At 40.7% G+C, this 16,021-nt stretch overlaps 1 protein-coding gene across 2 annotated transcripts in view; it reads left to right on the top strand.

The window, feature by feature from the left end:
* Camk4 (calcium/calmodulin dependent protein kinase IV) overlaps positions 1-16,021 on the top strand; it is a 243,318-nt gene that overhangs the window by 142,933 nt on the left and 84,364 nt on the right. For both annotated transcript variants that reach the window (XM_060377500.1, XM_060377501.1), the window contains exons 4-5: positions 7,358-7,420; positions 9,276-9,358. In XM_060377500.1, the coding sequence (XP_060233483.1) occupies positions 7,358-7,420; positions 9,276-9,358 (146 nt within the window). The remainder of the gene's footprint in view (positions 1-7,357; positions 7,421-9,275; positions 9,359-16,021) is intronic.

Below are 16,021 nucleotides of genomic sequence, written 5' to 3'. Positions count from 1 at the left end.
CACAGACTCATTTTCTGTAATGTCAATTAAACCTAATGTTGTTGTGTCTGTTACTGTAGGTGGATGTGTGTGAGAGTGGGAGCCTGTGAGTGTGTGTGTGTGTGAGTGTGTGTGTAAGTGTGTGGGTATGCATGCACACGTGGGCAGATGTAAGTGCATGGGTTCATTTGTGTGAAAATGTGTGTGTGTGTGTGTGTATGTGTGTGTGTGTATGGGAGTGTGCATTTGAAAGTGGAAGCCAGAGGTCAAAGTTGGCTATTTCTTCTCGGCTGCCCTCCACATTTAATTTTTGATGTCGGGTCTCTTGCTGAAGCTGGTTGGATAATGGATTTGGCTGAGATGGTCAGTGAGCTCCAGGGATTCGCCCTCGTCCACCCCTGCGGTAGCAAGGGACAGGTGAGCACCACCATTATGAGCGCTTTATAAGGTAAGGCTGCTAAGGATTCAGCTTAGAGCCTCATGATGGTGTGACAGGCGTTTTACACACCTCCAGTCCTTGTTTTGTGTGGAAATGCTGCCGCACCTGACAGAGACAAGGCAGACAAGAACACCTGTCTCTTTTGATAAAGGTCACCCAGCTCACTCAGAAGATAGAGGCTCCAGGTCCAGGTTGCATGTGACAGGATCAGGTGACTCAAATCCAGGAGAGATTCGCATCTACACACCTCCTTTTTTCCAGCTCTCCCCACTGCTCGGCCTCTACTTGTCCCTTCCACAACACAGAAATGAGTTTCATCTTTTCAAGTCCTCCCTTCTTCACGTGCCCTTATCTTTCTCCTCTTGCCATCATCTTGGCAAAAGCTCTGGAGTATGTCTACTGCTTATCTTCACGAAGGGTCCATATTTAGCCAGCTCCATCCCACTATGAGGACCTTGGTGTTACTGAAGAACTGCACTTTTACTCAACTTCCATTGTTAGAGCTCACACAAACTTGGAGGTTCTATTGAGGTTGAGAAATCTTGAGTTTCATGAAGTTTTGATACTGTCCACATACCTTTTAAGTGACGTCACAGGTATGTTCTGTATTAAAACTATAACAAAATCTATTTCTATGGCTATCTTAACAATCACAAGAATGAATGAAAATGTTTCTTTGAATACTTTGGGTAATTCAAGGAGAACTGCTGAAACAGAGGTCTACGAAAAGTCTCCAGATGCTGAAGCCAGTTAGGGATAATCCATTTTATGTTGGCCGTCATAGCAGTGACACGGAGAATTTAAGTGGGAGGCAAAGTTCCTTTTGATCAGCAATAAAACACCATATTTTGGAAAGCGTGAATGTGACTCCATCACCATCTGTCTTTCTAGCATTAAAATTCACGGTGTTGGAAAGAAGGCTCGGCAATTAAGAGAGCTTGCTGCTTTTTCGGAACACCTGAGTAGAATTCCTAGCATGCATGTTGGTTGTATGTTCAGCTCCAGGGGGTCTGATGCCCTCTTCTGGACATCATGGTCACCTGCATAAACATGGCATATACTCACACATATATACGCACAAACACATAAAATAGAAGTAAATATTTAAACTTCAGAATGTGTTGATTGAGCAAATAGGCACCTCTTCACATTCCTTCTGCCCATCCCAACCAGGGACAGGATCACGCTGGGCTGTTCTTTGGCCACTTCATGCACTCCGCACACAGTTTAGTCCATTTACTCTGATTTGTTTGGCTCCCCTAAGCATAAAAACTAAATTTCACATTGTTTAGAATACGGAACTAGAAGAGGGGAAACTTCAGCTACCCGCCAGAAAGCTCTTCTACGATCCTGAGGCAGCACTCTGAACTGGCACAGTGACACAGAACATACTGTAAAAATGCATGTCATTTGCAAAACTGGTTTTGTAGAAAAACCGCTTTTGAGCTTAAGACAAATTACAAACCCAGAAGGTTGCTTTTGTTTTTTTTGGTTTTTTTGTTTTGTTTTGTTTTGTTTTTGGTAAAGTTAACTATTTTGAATATCCCTGCAACAAATGTAATCTAACACCCAGTTTTTAAAAGCCCTCACAGCGTGCCAGGTAACACGGTAAAACATTTTTTCAGAACGTGTGTTCGCATTAGAAAAAAAAATTCTTATTGACTATGAAAATATAAAAAAACATGTTACAGGACTCTGGTATCTGCTGTCGTTTTACATTGATCAGAGACACATGAAATCATGTATCACATACATACTAAATGTTCCAGTGAATGAAAATGAGTCCTAACTCAGGGGTCAGTGATTGAAGTCTTATAATTTTTTAAAGAATCACATAAATAAATTGGGAGTGGGGGGTGGTGGTGCACGCCTTTAATCACTGCACTTGGGGAGGCAGAGAGAGTTGGGTTTCTGTGAGTTCGAGGCCAGCCTGGTCTTCAAAGTAAGTGCAGGACAGCCAAGGCTACACAGGGAAACCCTGTCTCAAAGAAAGAATCATGTAAATAATGAAAAATCTATTTATTTTGCATTAGTAAGAAAATTATTGCTGACCTGGGGTGATTCAAAGTATAACGTCTATTATAAAAGTAACAGATAAGCTGGAATGAACAAGTTGATATATCTAGGTTACAACTATTCTAATAAAACTGTGCTGCGGTTGGGATTCACTATAAATGCCTAGATTCAGGCTCTCGTGTTACAAAAACTGGCACACTGTGAGAAGATGGGTGTGGATCTGCCTCACTATGGTGGCTCTTTTATCATCTGTAAGACCTCATTTAAAACTAATAATAATCCATCAGGTTTTCCTTCAACAACAGCTGCAGAAACCAAAACGGGAAGATTTGCTCTCATTTAAGATTCAAGTAAATCTTCTCACCCCTTGTACCCTCGGCTGTTCTGAAAACTGTTTTTCAACACTGAGCTCTATCTGAGTGAGAATGATGATGCCGGCTTTTATTGCCACCACTGCACGTGACACTTTCATGTGCACTGTTTCAGCCAGTCTGGTGAAAGCATAGCTCCAGTGCCTCCTTCGGAGCCAAGGTCACAAAGCCAGGGCTCTGCCGAAGGCTGCGTAGTTTTTCTTTTTTCCTTTGTTTTTTATTAATTACGCTTTATTCACTTTGTATCCCCCCATAGGCCCCTCCCTCCTCCCCTCCCAGTCCCACCCTCCCTCCCCAAGTCCACTGAAAGGGGAGGTCCTCCTCTCCTTCCTTCTGATCTTAGTCTATCAGATCACATCAGGAGTGGATGCATTGTCATCTTCTGTGGCCTGGTAAGGCTGCTCCCCCCTCAGGGGGAGATGATCAAAGAGCAGGCCAATCAGATTATGTTAGAGGCAGTCCCTGTTCCCATTACTATGGAACCCACTTGGACACTAAACTGCCATGGGCTACATCTGTGCAGGGGTTCTAGGTTATCTCCATGCATGGTACTTGGTTGGAGTATGAGTCTCTGGGAAGACCCCTGTGTTCAAATTTTCTGGTTCTGTTGCTCTCCTTGTGGAGTTCCTGTCCTCTCCAGCACTTACTATTTCCCACTTCTTTCTTAAGATTCCATGCACTCTGCCGAACGATTGGCCATAAGTCTCAGCGTCTGCTTTGATAGTCTGCAGGGCAGAGCCTTTCAGAGGCCCTCTGTGGTAGGTTCTGGCTGCATAGTTTTTCAATGAGCTGCTCTGGATTCTTCCATCTGGGTTTTCTTGCAGAGGTCTTATATACTAGTGGAGTAGCTCTTGCACACAGGAAGATTTTCTTGAAACTTAAAATTTCCTTCCAAATTAAAGAATTTTCATTTTCCTCCCAGAGCTTCCTGTCTACATACCAAGAATTTCAGTTATTGACATCACTCATTGGCCATCAGCAGCCCACATCATACTATCTCCCTGTACCATTTACACACTTAACAACTTATTCTTCATTTATTGTTAACAATGGGATGGCTTTTTAAAAATATCAAATAATGTGAAAAAAAATTATAATAAACCCAGTATTTAAAACCCAGAAATTTATTTTCCACTGAACAATGAAGGTTTGGACTTTAATTTGCTTTTATGTGTGTTTAGAGTGCCTTCCTGTGTACATGTGCACTGAATATCTGGCGGTCACAGGTGGCCCTATATCCCCTGCAGCTAAAGTTATAGACAGCTATGAGCCATTATCCGGGAGCTGGGAACTGAACCTGGGTTCTAGGCGAGAGTTCTTAACAGAAAGCTGGCCATCTCATTAGGCTCAAGTGGAGTTTTTAAGCAAAACAGAGCCTTCACCATCTTCCGATGGCATTATACAGATAAATCTTACCACCAAATTAATTTGTAGGCTTCCCCTGAAAAGACCTTATTTTGTTTGTTCTTTTGTATACATTGTATAATATGAAGCTGAGCATATAAAACCTAGATGATAGATACTCATTACACATACAGTAAAAAACAAATACAGAGACCTTGACTCTCTGGCTGTATGGAATATATAGGTGTGTGTGTGTGTGTGTGTGTGTGTGTGTGTGTGTGTGTGTGTGAATATGAAGTTTTTGGGAATACAATAGGAGATAGGGATATTTTTCCTTCCCAACACAGTATTTTAGGGACTGGTTTACCCAAACTTCAACTCCTACCTTTCATGTTTGCTAGTCCTCATTGTCCTACATTTCTTTTTTTCTTTCTTTCTTTCTTTCTTTCTTTCCTTCCTTCCTTCCTTCCTTTCTTTCTTTTTCCTTCCTTCCTTCCTTCCTTCCTTCCTTCCTTCCTTCCTTCCTTCCTTCCTTTCTTCCTTTCTTCCTTTCTTTCTTTCTTTCTTTCTTTCTTTCTTTCTTTCTTTCTTTCTTTCAACATGTCACTAGTAACATCAAAATACTGGACAAAATGACACACTAGAGGTAGAGAGTAAGAAAGTGGAGTTCCAGGTACCAGGGAGTTTGGGAGACTCATTCACCAGGGGAGCAGGCGCCACACAGCGGCTTTCAGTATGGATTTATAAGAGTCTCATGGAAAACAAGCTTAAAGCACTTCTGTGTTGAGTCTACATATGACTGTTAAACAACCATAATTTGAATATTAAATCTGCTGACTGTTAGAATTGTTACAAATTAATAAGAACTCATGGTTTATTAATTAGTCTGGGACATAGAAAAAGCAGAGAAAGTAACATTTCACAATGGTAGGGAAGCAGACAAGAGAAGGAACAAATAATAAAACAATCATCACTGGTGCCTTCAGTGTCGGAAAAACAACATCCAGTTTTCAGGAGACTCAGGTCCTGCCCCAACCCGAAATTCCAGTTTTCTCGAAGCTGATCAGAGGAAAAGGCTCCTTACCCTGCTTGTTCCTATCATGGCATGTTTCTTACAAATAGATTTATGCATTGAAAACAATGAGAAAATTTGCTGAGACTATCATACCGATGGGAGGCAGTGGCTCTTCCGCTCACTGAAATGTGACACTGGAGAGCAGACTTGGAGCTTCTGTGGCCACATTTCCTACCACTTGGAAAGAGAAAAACAGAGTCCCGGTTCCAGAGAGGGCAAAGTTTGTGACTGAGCCTCCGTATTTGGCTATCTGTGGAAGACCTTCTCTGCCTTTCCGGGTGCCAAAATGCTCAACTATAGCATAGGTAAGCTTATGTTGGGTGTTGGTACTTAGAAATGGAGAGGTTTTGCTCTAAACGTGGGCGAGTCAGCTATAATTCAATCTTTGAGAGACACTTTTGAAGCAATTTCCAAATGTTTTGAGTCACAGAACATTAGATGGCTGCACTAAGATACGTCTTTTCTTATTCTTTTCACAATGAAAGCCCTAGAGCCTATCATGGTGACATACAGTCACTTTGAGTCACTCCAGCTTGTTTTCCTCTGCTCACAATGAATCCACCCTCCTGTGTTATCGCCCGTATTACCTGTCAGTTTGGAAGATAGACAGATCCTATCTTCCCTACCTTCCTCTAGACAGAATTTATAGCTGATAATTCGTTTTGTGTTGGCTATTCATACATACATTCATAAGTAATCTCAGTCGCAAGCTGCTATTCATCCAACCACAAGTAGAATATATTTTTGTTTTGTAGTAGCAATAGTTATTCTGGGTAGCTTCTGTTGCCAAGTTGACACAAATTCAAGTCACCTGGGGAAAGGGAACCACAGTTGAGGAACTGCCTCCGTAAGATTGGCCTGTGGAGATGTCTGTAAGAGATGATGTTGACTGATATTGGTGCAGGAAGGCCCAGCCCACAGTGGGCAGCACCATTCCTAGACAGGTGGATCTGGACGGCACAAGTAAGGTAGCTGAGCACAAGTCAGTGACTGAGCCGTAGAACCACGCTTTTCTCCACGCTTTCTTCTTTAGTTTTTCCTTTAGTTCCTACCTTGGAAGTGTAACTCAAATAAACCCTTTTCTCACCACGTTGCTTTTAGGCAGAGCATTTTATCACAGGAGCACAAAAGTACCTAGAACACCAGTTTAACTGTCTTTGGCATGGATGTGTGAAAGCACTCTGAATGTCCTAATTGATTTCATGAGTGACCGCAATTTTCATGGCCATGAAGCTTTACATTAAGTATATAACTATTAATATTTTATTATGTATGATGTTGAAATTATTTATTGGGATGGGAATGTTGTAATTTATTGTTGGGATGAGAATAATGGGTTTCATTATGTACATCGTTGAGCTTTGCTTATGTTCATCTTTTTTTGACTCCCACCTCTGTCTCTTCCTTTGTCTCACATGTATTTCTCCTTCTGCTTTGATGTTATATGAGAGAGAGAGAGAGAGAGAGTCAGAGAGATAGACAGACATTGCAGGATGATTGTTTCTGGCAGAAATCCGTGCTGCTATCATCCTTCCAGAGGACAGTGTATGTGGGTTAGGCTGAATGATGTGGCACATCTATAAGAAGAAGCTGGGTGAAGTGACTGACAGGTCGGTGAGGTTGGGTGAGACCTCTGTCTATGAAAGTAAAAGAAATATAGGGGCAGGTTGGGATGAACCTGCGAGGTAGGAGTGGTTTTGATGATTTTTTTGACAGGTGCCATGAAAAACATCTTGCAAATTGTGTGCTCCATTAGTTACTGGTTGTGCCTTGTCTCTGAAGCAGAGGTGTGGGCCACCTAGCTAAAAAGAAAGGGAGGAAGAAGATCATGGAAGAGCCTAACGTCAGGTGTGAAGGCTCACATCCAGCACCTTGGAGGCTCATGCTGGAGGATCAAGGGTTACAGGTCACCATGAGCTACATAGGTAAAATGTGTGCATGTGTGTGTGTGTGTGAGAGAGAGAGAGAGAGACAGACAGACAGACAGACAGACAGATAGACAGACAAGGACACAGCGCACCTTTCTAACCGCTGTATTTACCAGCTGGCGAATGCTGTTTCTCACCTCTGGCACCGTCGAAACTTTTCCAAGCTGGAGCCCTCTTCTGTTTCTGTTTTTTTTCTGCCTTCTAGGTGGACAAGAAGATAGTAAGAACCGAAATAGGAGTGTTACTGCGCCTCTCGCACCCGAACATTGTAAGTGGCTTTTAGCGTACTGTTTCAAATCCTCTCCAGACAGTGTAGAATGGGATCGCTGCCCTCCACTCTTCATCTCCAAGGCAGCATGGCCAAGTTTGAGGCCTTACTCCACCAACTTCAGTACGTTTCAGAATAGGTAGATGAACGATACATACCACGCCTCTTCTCATGCCTAAAAGGAGAGAAATGGAGAATTTTGTTTTGCTCAAATGAAACACTGGCTTTCTCCCTCTTTTGTTTGCCTGTCTTTTTAATATGTCATCGCTGAAAAGGCCTGTGAAGCAAAAGGCACTGCTTTCCAAAGTCATTACAGCCTTTGGGAGATATCTGCTTCAGAAATAATGCAAAGATGCAAATAAATGATGTACGTGAATGGGAGAACTAAATGGTTTCCAAAAGCTCTGCTGTATTCTGGGACCAGATGATGCCTGTGAGGGAAAAAAAAATGCCTAGTGAAAAGCTGTTTGGAATCAATGAGGTGAAAAAGAACAAAATCATTTTCGCAGTAGCAACTTGGTTTTATAAATTAAGCTATCTACCTAATTTTTTAAAAAACCTATTTGTGTCTGGGGTGATGACGTGCAGTGCTCTAAGCAAGTGTACACAGCTTCGTGTATTCATTAAAGGTCCTCTTGGGCACACACCAGCAAATATTTTTCTTGTAATAAATAGGAAGATGGACTGTCACCCTGATTCAGCAATCTTGGGTTGCCACCAAAGACCACACACCTCTGTGTCTGCCATTTTCCCATCCTTGGTGTGTTGACTTTTCACCCTGTGCTTTATCTTCATGGCCCTGTAGTGACAGCTTCACATTTCTCTAAATCGCCAGGTTGATGATGATCAAGGAAGAACTTGGAAGGGCCTTGTCAACAGAGTTAGATGAGAAAAGATTCTCAGAAACTACCGTGGCAGAATTCTCTTGAAAATTTGCTGGCCAGAGCTAGCTGAAAATGCTCCCTAATGACATCCAGGCCTGTTGACCAGAGAACAGGGTTGTCATAAGTGGCTTAGACTGAGACCGTTATCATCCACAGTGAGGCACCAGGTGTCTTACTTCTCAGAACTAAAGCAGAGTTCTGTCTGTGTGGGGATGGGGATGCTGTGGGTAAGTAGTTATCAAGCATTTCAGACTAGTTAGCACTTTCATGCTATCCGTGCCTCTTCTTTCCAAGGAAGTCAGTGTGGAACATTCCACACACGTAGAGCAGGGCTGGCCTCTCGAGTCTCTGAGATCTGGAGAAATGGTTACATTTGATTGGATTATCTGAATGTGATGGAACCCTGGTGCATTCAGTTAATCCTCTACCACCATCCTTTCTAAGGACCCTTCACAAATGAGTGACTCTTTAACGGCTGGTACCCACTTTTCCAACAGACTTTACTCAACCTGTCCTGCCTCACGCCCTAATTCCAAATTCATTGCTTTCAAGACAAAGCATTGCTCATCTCTAGCAACCATGATGGTTTCAAACAGTTTTTGCAAAGTTGGGTCTTGTATTTGATTCTAGGGAAAAGAAAGAAGGAAGAAGGGAAGGAGGGACGGGAGGAAGAAAGGAAGATTGCAACATTTGAGTAAATTTTAGGAAGTGTTTTTAAGGGAGTCATTTCAAAATAAAAAAATGTCAGAAATTAATGGGATTTTTGAAAAAACTGAGGTGTCTGACAAAAATCAACAATTGTAAAGGAGAAGGCCAGCTGTCTGCCTAATGCTAGAATGAGGGACTTCCCCTGACTTGACCCAACCATTGGTAATGCAGACTATTGTTTTGTCCATAATTTTAGACATTTTCAAGGAAGATGGAAATGAGCAATTGTTGATGTTCTTTCTTAATGTACATCTTTCCCCCAGATAAAACTTAAGGAAATATTTGAAACCCCTGCAGAAATCAGTCTGGTCCTTGAGCTCGTCACAGGAGGAGAACTGTTTGACAGGTGAGTTGGACCTAGAGGGCAAAACAACAGAAATGTCTGTTCCGTAGCCCCCTCCCAAAAAATAATGGAAAGAATAAATTCCTAAAATTTTTCATAATAAAAGGATTGTATGAATTGATATATTTTCTTGAAATAAATCTTGAGAAGATTGTTGAAGAGAGATAGGTAGTAATTGGTAAGATAAATAAGTAGTTAAAAAAGAAAAACGCTATATCTATTTTCCTTCACAAACATTTATGTTCAAATAAGTAGAATATTATAGAATCACATTATATTTTAACTAAATAGTAGTATTTGTGAGATTAATTTAATGAGAAAATACTTAAATTGTGTTCTCTGTTATGATCCAAAACCTTCACAAAAGTCAGTGTTTTTCAAATGATTATCTTTAACCTCTTCTCTCCAGTATAGGAGTCTATGTAAAAAGTTCCATGTTGCAGAGCAAAGCATGGCTTGTTTTGGCCCGATGTTGCCCCTTTGAGGGGTCTTCTCATAGGTTATCACTCAGAGAATGGGAGAGGAGAGAACACCCTCAAAACTGGACGAACTAGGATCAAGCCAGCTTTAGGCTTCCATAGTTGTCTCTCCTCCCTGCCTACTCAGGAGAGTATGGACATGCTCTGGGGATCCTCTGCCATGTTCATCAGGTTCATCAGCAAAGAATGAAAGTGAAGATAGCTATATGAAGTAGTTATACAGTAGAAACGGTGAGAAGCTGATGTAATGGTCCTGGTAAGAGTGGTGTGAGAGAGAACTGGATAAGGGAAATCAGAAGACTGAGTGCCAGGGTACTGTCAAAAGCTCCACGAGTGTTCCCTGAATGAGTGAGCAGCTGTAACAGTGAATGGACCCTGGAAAGAAAGGTATCTAAAGAGGACCGGCTTTGATTGTTGGAAGAGGAACACTACTTTTCAACTTCTACAATAGTCTTGACTGTTTGTATTGCTCTCAGATTCGCATATTGGAGCTTTAACTCCCAAGATGGCCGTGTAGAGTTAGCTCCTCTGTAAGGGAGACACGGGTTATTCAGGGAGCCTGTAGGAGAGGAGTTAGTGGCCTTATGAAAGAAGTACAAGTGAGCCCTCGCTCTTTCCTCCACGCGAGGGCAACAGTGAAAGGGCTCTGTCTATGATAAAGCCAGCCCTTAGAAACAACTGGCATCTTTCTAGAACTATGAAAAAGAAATGTCTATTGTATATCATGTATATTATAAGGCTTTGGTCAATCCCTTTGCAGCAGCCCACATAAACCAAGACAAACAAGTAGACTTTAAAACTGTAAGATTTTGACTATTTTAAGAATAATAAAGAAGGATAATAAATAGGCATGAGTAACCCTCTGTGTGCTGGTGGCAGCTGTTTCTTGATTGTCTCATAGTTCTGAAGCGTCACTCTACCACTGAAAGGTAAGGTAATCTAGAGTAATGTTCTCCCTTGAGTTTTGGAACAAATTCAAAACTGTTCTGTGCTGCCAAGAAATCTTAGGTACGCCAAACCCACCACAAGGATGGACTACATCTTCTAAAGTCATCTTGTTCTCATGTGCTTACACAAGACTTCTTGGGGGAATAACCAGGATTTACTGGCAATGGTTCCTTTAAAACACCACTTTAACTGAACATTTTTATGATTACAACCTTTGTCTAGGTGCAGTAATGTAGTAAGATTCTGCTGTCTGTGGAATCATGAGAGCTCTCTGAGGAGACCTTGCATATTTCTCTGCTAATTATGGTCTATTATATGGAAATCTCACATTCCTTAATTATAAAAAGTTGCAGATAAGCCTCCTACTTGAAAACTATCACTCACCAGCGGTACTTAGGATTTACCTACCACCTCTCTTCATTTGAATTAATTTTAATCAAGAGTCTCTTATTCCCTTCTTAAGAAGCTTCTATGAGGGAAGTTGGGAAGAAATCTGTTTCAGCTCTAGAAAAAAAGTAAGAACCAAAATGTTGTTGATAAATTTAATTTGTGGAAATAAATGAAGTATTTCCATTTCATAGAAGACTGACAGAGATCCAGTAAAGTATCCACTATAGTGAAAGCCCTCAATGACTTTAAAAGATAGACTTTTCCCTCTGAATAGTGTTCACATTATTGGTGTAGATGACCTGACCGGGCCTCTCCAATATGCTGTTTATTTTACCCTTAAATTTTATCAAGTTGAAATAAATTCTGCATTATTATCCAGTCTATTGACTTTTTCTTGAAAGTTAAAAAAAATCTTAATGTTTATTTTTGTGCACTTACGTCAAGTTTTAATGTATTGAATTTCAATGATGAGAATTTATCCCTGGTCTAGTGATGGCTGTAACAGTAGCTAATGAATTAACTCAGAGCAGTTCATGTGGGGATAATCATTGGTCCATTAGAGTCAGGATGGTTGTGTTTTATTAGTAAAGATCTGTTCTGTGGAGGTTATGAAAAATTAAACAGCCAAATCTAGGTAGAATCAGCTTGAATTTAAATACATCCAAATCAGGTTGGATTTAAATAAAAATACACATAGAATAAATTATCTAGGATTTTGAAATAAAATCAGTGCTTTTTCTGTCATAGAAAAGTCATATCCAACTTCCTATGCCATACAGTTTATAAGAAAATCTGCCTAATTCCGACATCATGGGGAAAAGAAAGCCCTAGAGTTCAAACCTTCTCAATCTCATCACAGCTCTTAAAACCCTAACATCCTGCTTATTAAACTTTATACGTGAGCAAACTCTGGAACTTTCAGATAAGTTTTCTTTTTCTTTTTTTTTCCCCCTCTCAGGAAATGATTGTATTTTACCTCATAGCCCATTCAGCAGTATCTGTAGGCTTTTAATTAAACTTAAAAGTGTCCCCCAACTCTGTCTTATACCTTCAATATCTGCATTCCTTGTAAATTTCTTTGTCCTGGGTCATCTTCTATGAGGTTTTGCTTACCAATGCCAAACACTGTACGTAGAAATCTTAGAATACAAAACCTTGAATGCCGAGTTTCTTTATTTTTAACATACAACCAAAACAGATTGATATGAACAGGCACTGGGCTGTTGAAAGGTAGGTTCCTGAAGGCCCTTCTGTTTATGCCAGAGATCCAAAGGTTCTTTAAAGGTCTACACTATCAGCCAGGTGATTTTAGAAGGACTTTTCTTCCTTGACACCCTCGCATAATGAATTCTGTCTCTCAGCTCTTGACCGCTTGTCAGACTGTGAGCTGTTTTTTCATCACCAGGAAATTTTGGCTTAGAAGAGGAACAAAGGCACCTGAGGGCAGGCTGGTGTTGCTCTCTTCTTACACCATGGCTTTTCAATGAAGTCTTTACTTATTTGTTGCCCTTTGGTGTCTTCAAACAGAAGTTTAAATTCTCTTAATTTAACATAATTTTTTAGCATTTCATACATTAATACTCGATTTACATTATTTCCATCCCTTCTTCTTTGTTTCCCTGGCTTGACTGACTCCCTTTCAGATTCATGACATCTTTTCATTATAATTGTTACACACGCACACACACACACACACACACACACACCTACTGAGTCCATTTAGTGTTCTCATGTGTACTTTGCTTCAAAGTTCCTTTGTTTAAAAGCTGTCCATTTGAGACCAGATAGCCTCTCGGAGGGCTCATCTCTGGATAAAGCTGTTTCTCCATCTCTCAGCCTGTACTTCTCATCTGTGGGTAAGATCTTGTGAGATTTTCTCCCAAACATGTCGGCATGTCAGTGGGTGTTGTCATTGTGCAGATCTTTTTTAGGGAACCATATTGTTGGCCCTCTATAGTTGCAGCCTCCCCTGTCCTTTCTAGAAGAGTTTCTGGCAGCAAGCATCCTGTTCATCTGGTTCCTATAATCCTGTCCCCTCTTCTGAACATGTATCTCTTGGGATCATGTTGTTATGAAGAATGAAAATCCCAACCATTAGATTTAACTAGTGAAGACTCAGGAGCCAGATGCTGGGGTGAAAACCTGCTAGCTCAGAAAGCAGAGAAAGCACCCAGCTGACCTTCATATTCAGCTCATTCCTCAGAAGGAAAAAAAAAACAAAAAAACAAAATCCCAAGGCTTGCTAGCTCAGCTGATAGACTAGGAAGAAAAAGCCAAGAGCTATCAGGCCAAGAGCTAGTAAGCTAAAGTGCTAAAGCGCTAAAGAGCTCAAAGAGCTAAAGGCCAACGAGCAGAAGAGCTAGAGAGCTAAAGCACCCTTCTTCTTTCTCCATGCTGTCTTAAATACCCTTCAACTCTATGTCCTTTCTTAGTCCCTGTCAGCTTGTTTCTTGCTCCGTCTCTTGACCTAGGGTTAACTTAATTAAATTCTGTGTACAGAAAGGTGTGTGCTAGGGCTGAGCCACAACATAATCACCTATTTACAATAAACAGAAAGTTCTTGGATTAAAGATGTGTGTTAGGGCTGAACCACACCTAACAAAAGACAGGTTCACAATTTTGGGGTCCACCATGGGATCAAATATCCTGCAACAGGGTCACTTCTTCTCTCCATTTTGACTAGTCATGGATCTCTATAATAATCTCCATCTGTTCCAAAAAAGAAGCCTCTTTGATGAGGAGTAAGAACTACCTGTATGTGTAAGGATCAGTATTTAGGTACAGTTTGAAAGTATGTTGGTTTAGGAAAATGGCAGTAAATAGTTCTCCTCTTGGGTCTGTGTCCTCTCTAGACACTGGTATTCAGATAGGTTTATTTTATTTAGCATGCTTTCATTTTCTTGCCAGGAGCCTGCCTAACTACCATTACTGAACCCAGACATTCCTATGTGGTTCAGAAATTCTTTTACCAGTACTGGTGTGTTTTCCTCTTATAAAAAGGCAACTTTCAGGGGAAATCAGGGTGTAAAGGAGTTACTTTGGTATGTAGACTTGGAAATTTTGAGTTTGTAAAGATATTTTTGGTCAGGAGCCTAAGCTTTAATGGCTGAGCTGTCTTTCCAGAATTACTAAGATAAATGTCTTGAATTCAGCAGCCAGCCTGTCTTTCAGAGGGCTCTTTTTTCCATGTGGTTCCTCACAGTCTTTCTTAAGAAATTCAGTCTCACATCATAGCCAAGAGAATGAACTACTGTTGGTTTTCCTTGTGGAGAATCCAAGTTTTATGGACTTGTCTTTTATAATATGGAATATGAGCTAAAGAAAATATTAGTGTGTTGGAAACTTGTGCTTGAACTTTATGTCTCTGACTTAAAGTTTGTTTTTCTGTACTTTCTACAACTTAAAATGCTCATTTAGTAAGTCACAAAGTATCTATAAACAAGAAAAAGGGTTACTATTTCAGAACCACTTAGTTCATGAATTACTATCAGTTAACATGATCAAGAATAGAATATCCATCTACTTTAACATTCCTGAGATTTGTAACTGACACAGTTGAGACTAACTGAATTTTCAGGAAACTGGCACTACTAAAGACTCCAGAAAGAAGGATTACTTGTTGCCCTGATTCCTCAGGTTGGTGTTGTGGTTGATAATGGAATTAACCAAAGTCAGGAAAAGTCTGGACTGATGAAAATCGTTGTGCTAAAGTGCTAAAATTAGTTATTAATTTAATCCTCAAAAGTGAAGCCCTACTATATCTGATTTTCATAAAGGATGATCAGTAACTAAGAGAACAATGTTTTGTACACCCTAGGATCCTGGTCATCTACAAGGCCTTACAGGAATGGTCTCATTTGCTTCTTGTTATATATATTTTACAGTCCATATGACTGGAGATCAGAGAATCTCACTAACTTCCATTGAATCACATAGCTTAGAAGTGCTATAACAAAGCAGACTAGGCTCAAGCCTGTCATTTTTCCAAAGCATGTGATCATTCTACCATGTCATGCTCCTTCTATGTAAGGTAGTATCAGGAGTCCTGCTTCAAAATAAAACCCCAGACTAGTTGCAGAACATTATTTCTGTCTCCATCTCTCTCTCTCTTTCTCTCTCTCTCTCTCTCTCTCTCTCTCTCTCTCTCTCTCTTTCTGTCACTATGATAAACCACAAAAGCAACCAAAGGGAGAAAGGAGCTTATTCTGCTTCACAGTTCAAGGGTAGAGTGTATCATGGCAGGAGAGTCAAGGCAGGGAGACCACAAAGCAGCTGGTTACAGTGTACCTGCAGTCACAAAGAGCAAGGCATGATTGCTGCTGCCTGGTCCTCTCAATTCACGCATCCCAGGATCTCAGTCAGGAAGTGGTGCTACTAACAGCAGGTGCAACTTCCCACTTGAGTTGATGTGATCAAGATAATCCCATACAAACATGGCTCCAGGGAGGTCTGGCCTCCAGGGGATTCTAGACTCTATCAAGTTGTCAGTTGTTACTAAGTATCACATTGCCCTATAGAGAATTAATATGTATGTACTCGTTTTAGGTACAGATATTTCAAATACCTCTCATTATGTGGTTATGGCTCTATGTGAAACAAATATGCATTGCGATGGAGAGCAAATATATAGTGCTTTTTATGGGGGCTTGGATATAAAGGAAAGGATGGAGCTGAGATGGATGAAAGGTACATGGGATAAACAGACTTGTTTATGATTTTAAGAGGAAGCTCTGGGAACATATTAATTTTCTAACAGAAAGGAACCTACATGAAGCAGGTGGATCTTTGGAAGAACATTCAGAAGAGCATTCCAGAGAAAGCCCTGGGTGCTCTGGGGCTGGGCTATCAG

Source organism: Meriones unguiculatus, chromosome 2 (genome assembly GCF_030254825.1).
Source record: "Meriones unguiculatus strain TT.TT164.6M chromosome 2, Bangor_MerUng_6.1, whole genome shotgun sequence".
Lineage (NCBI taxonomy): Eukaryota > Metazoa > Chordata > Mammalia > Rodentia > Muridae > Meriones > Meriones unguiculatus.
The sequence above is the reverse complement of the archived record's forward strand: the minus strand, read 5'-3'. Positions and strand labels throughout refer to the sequence as shown.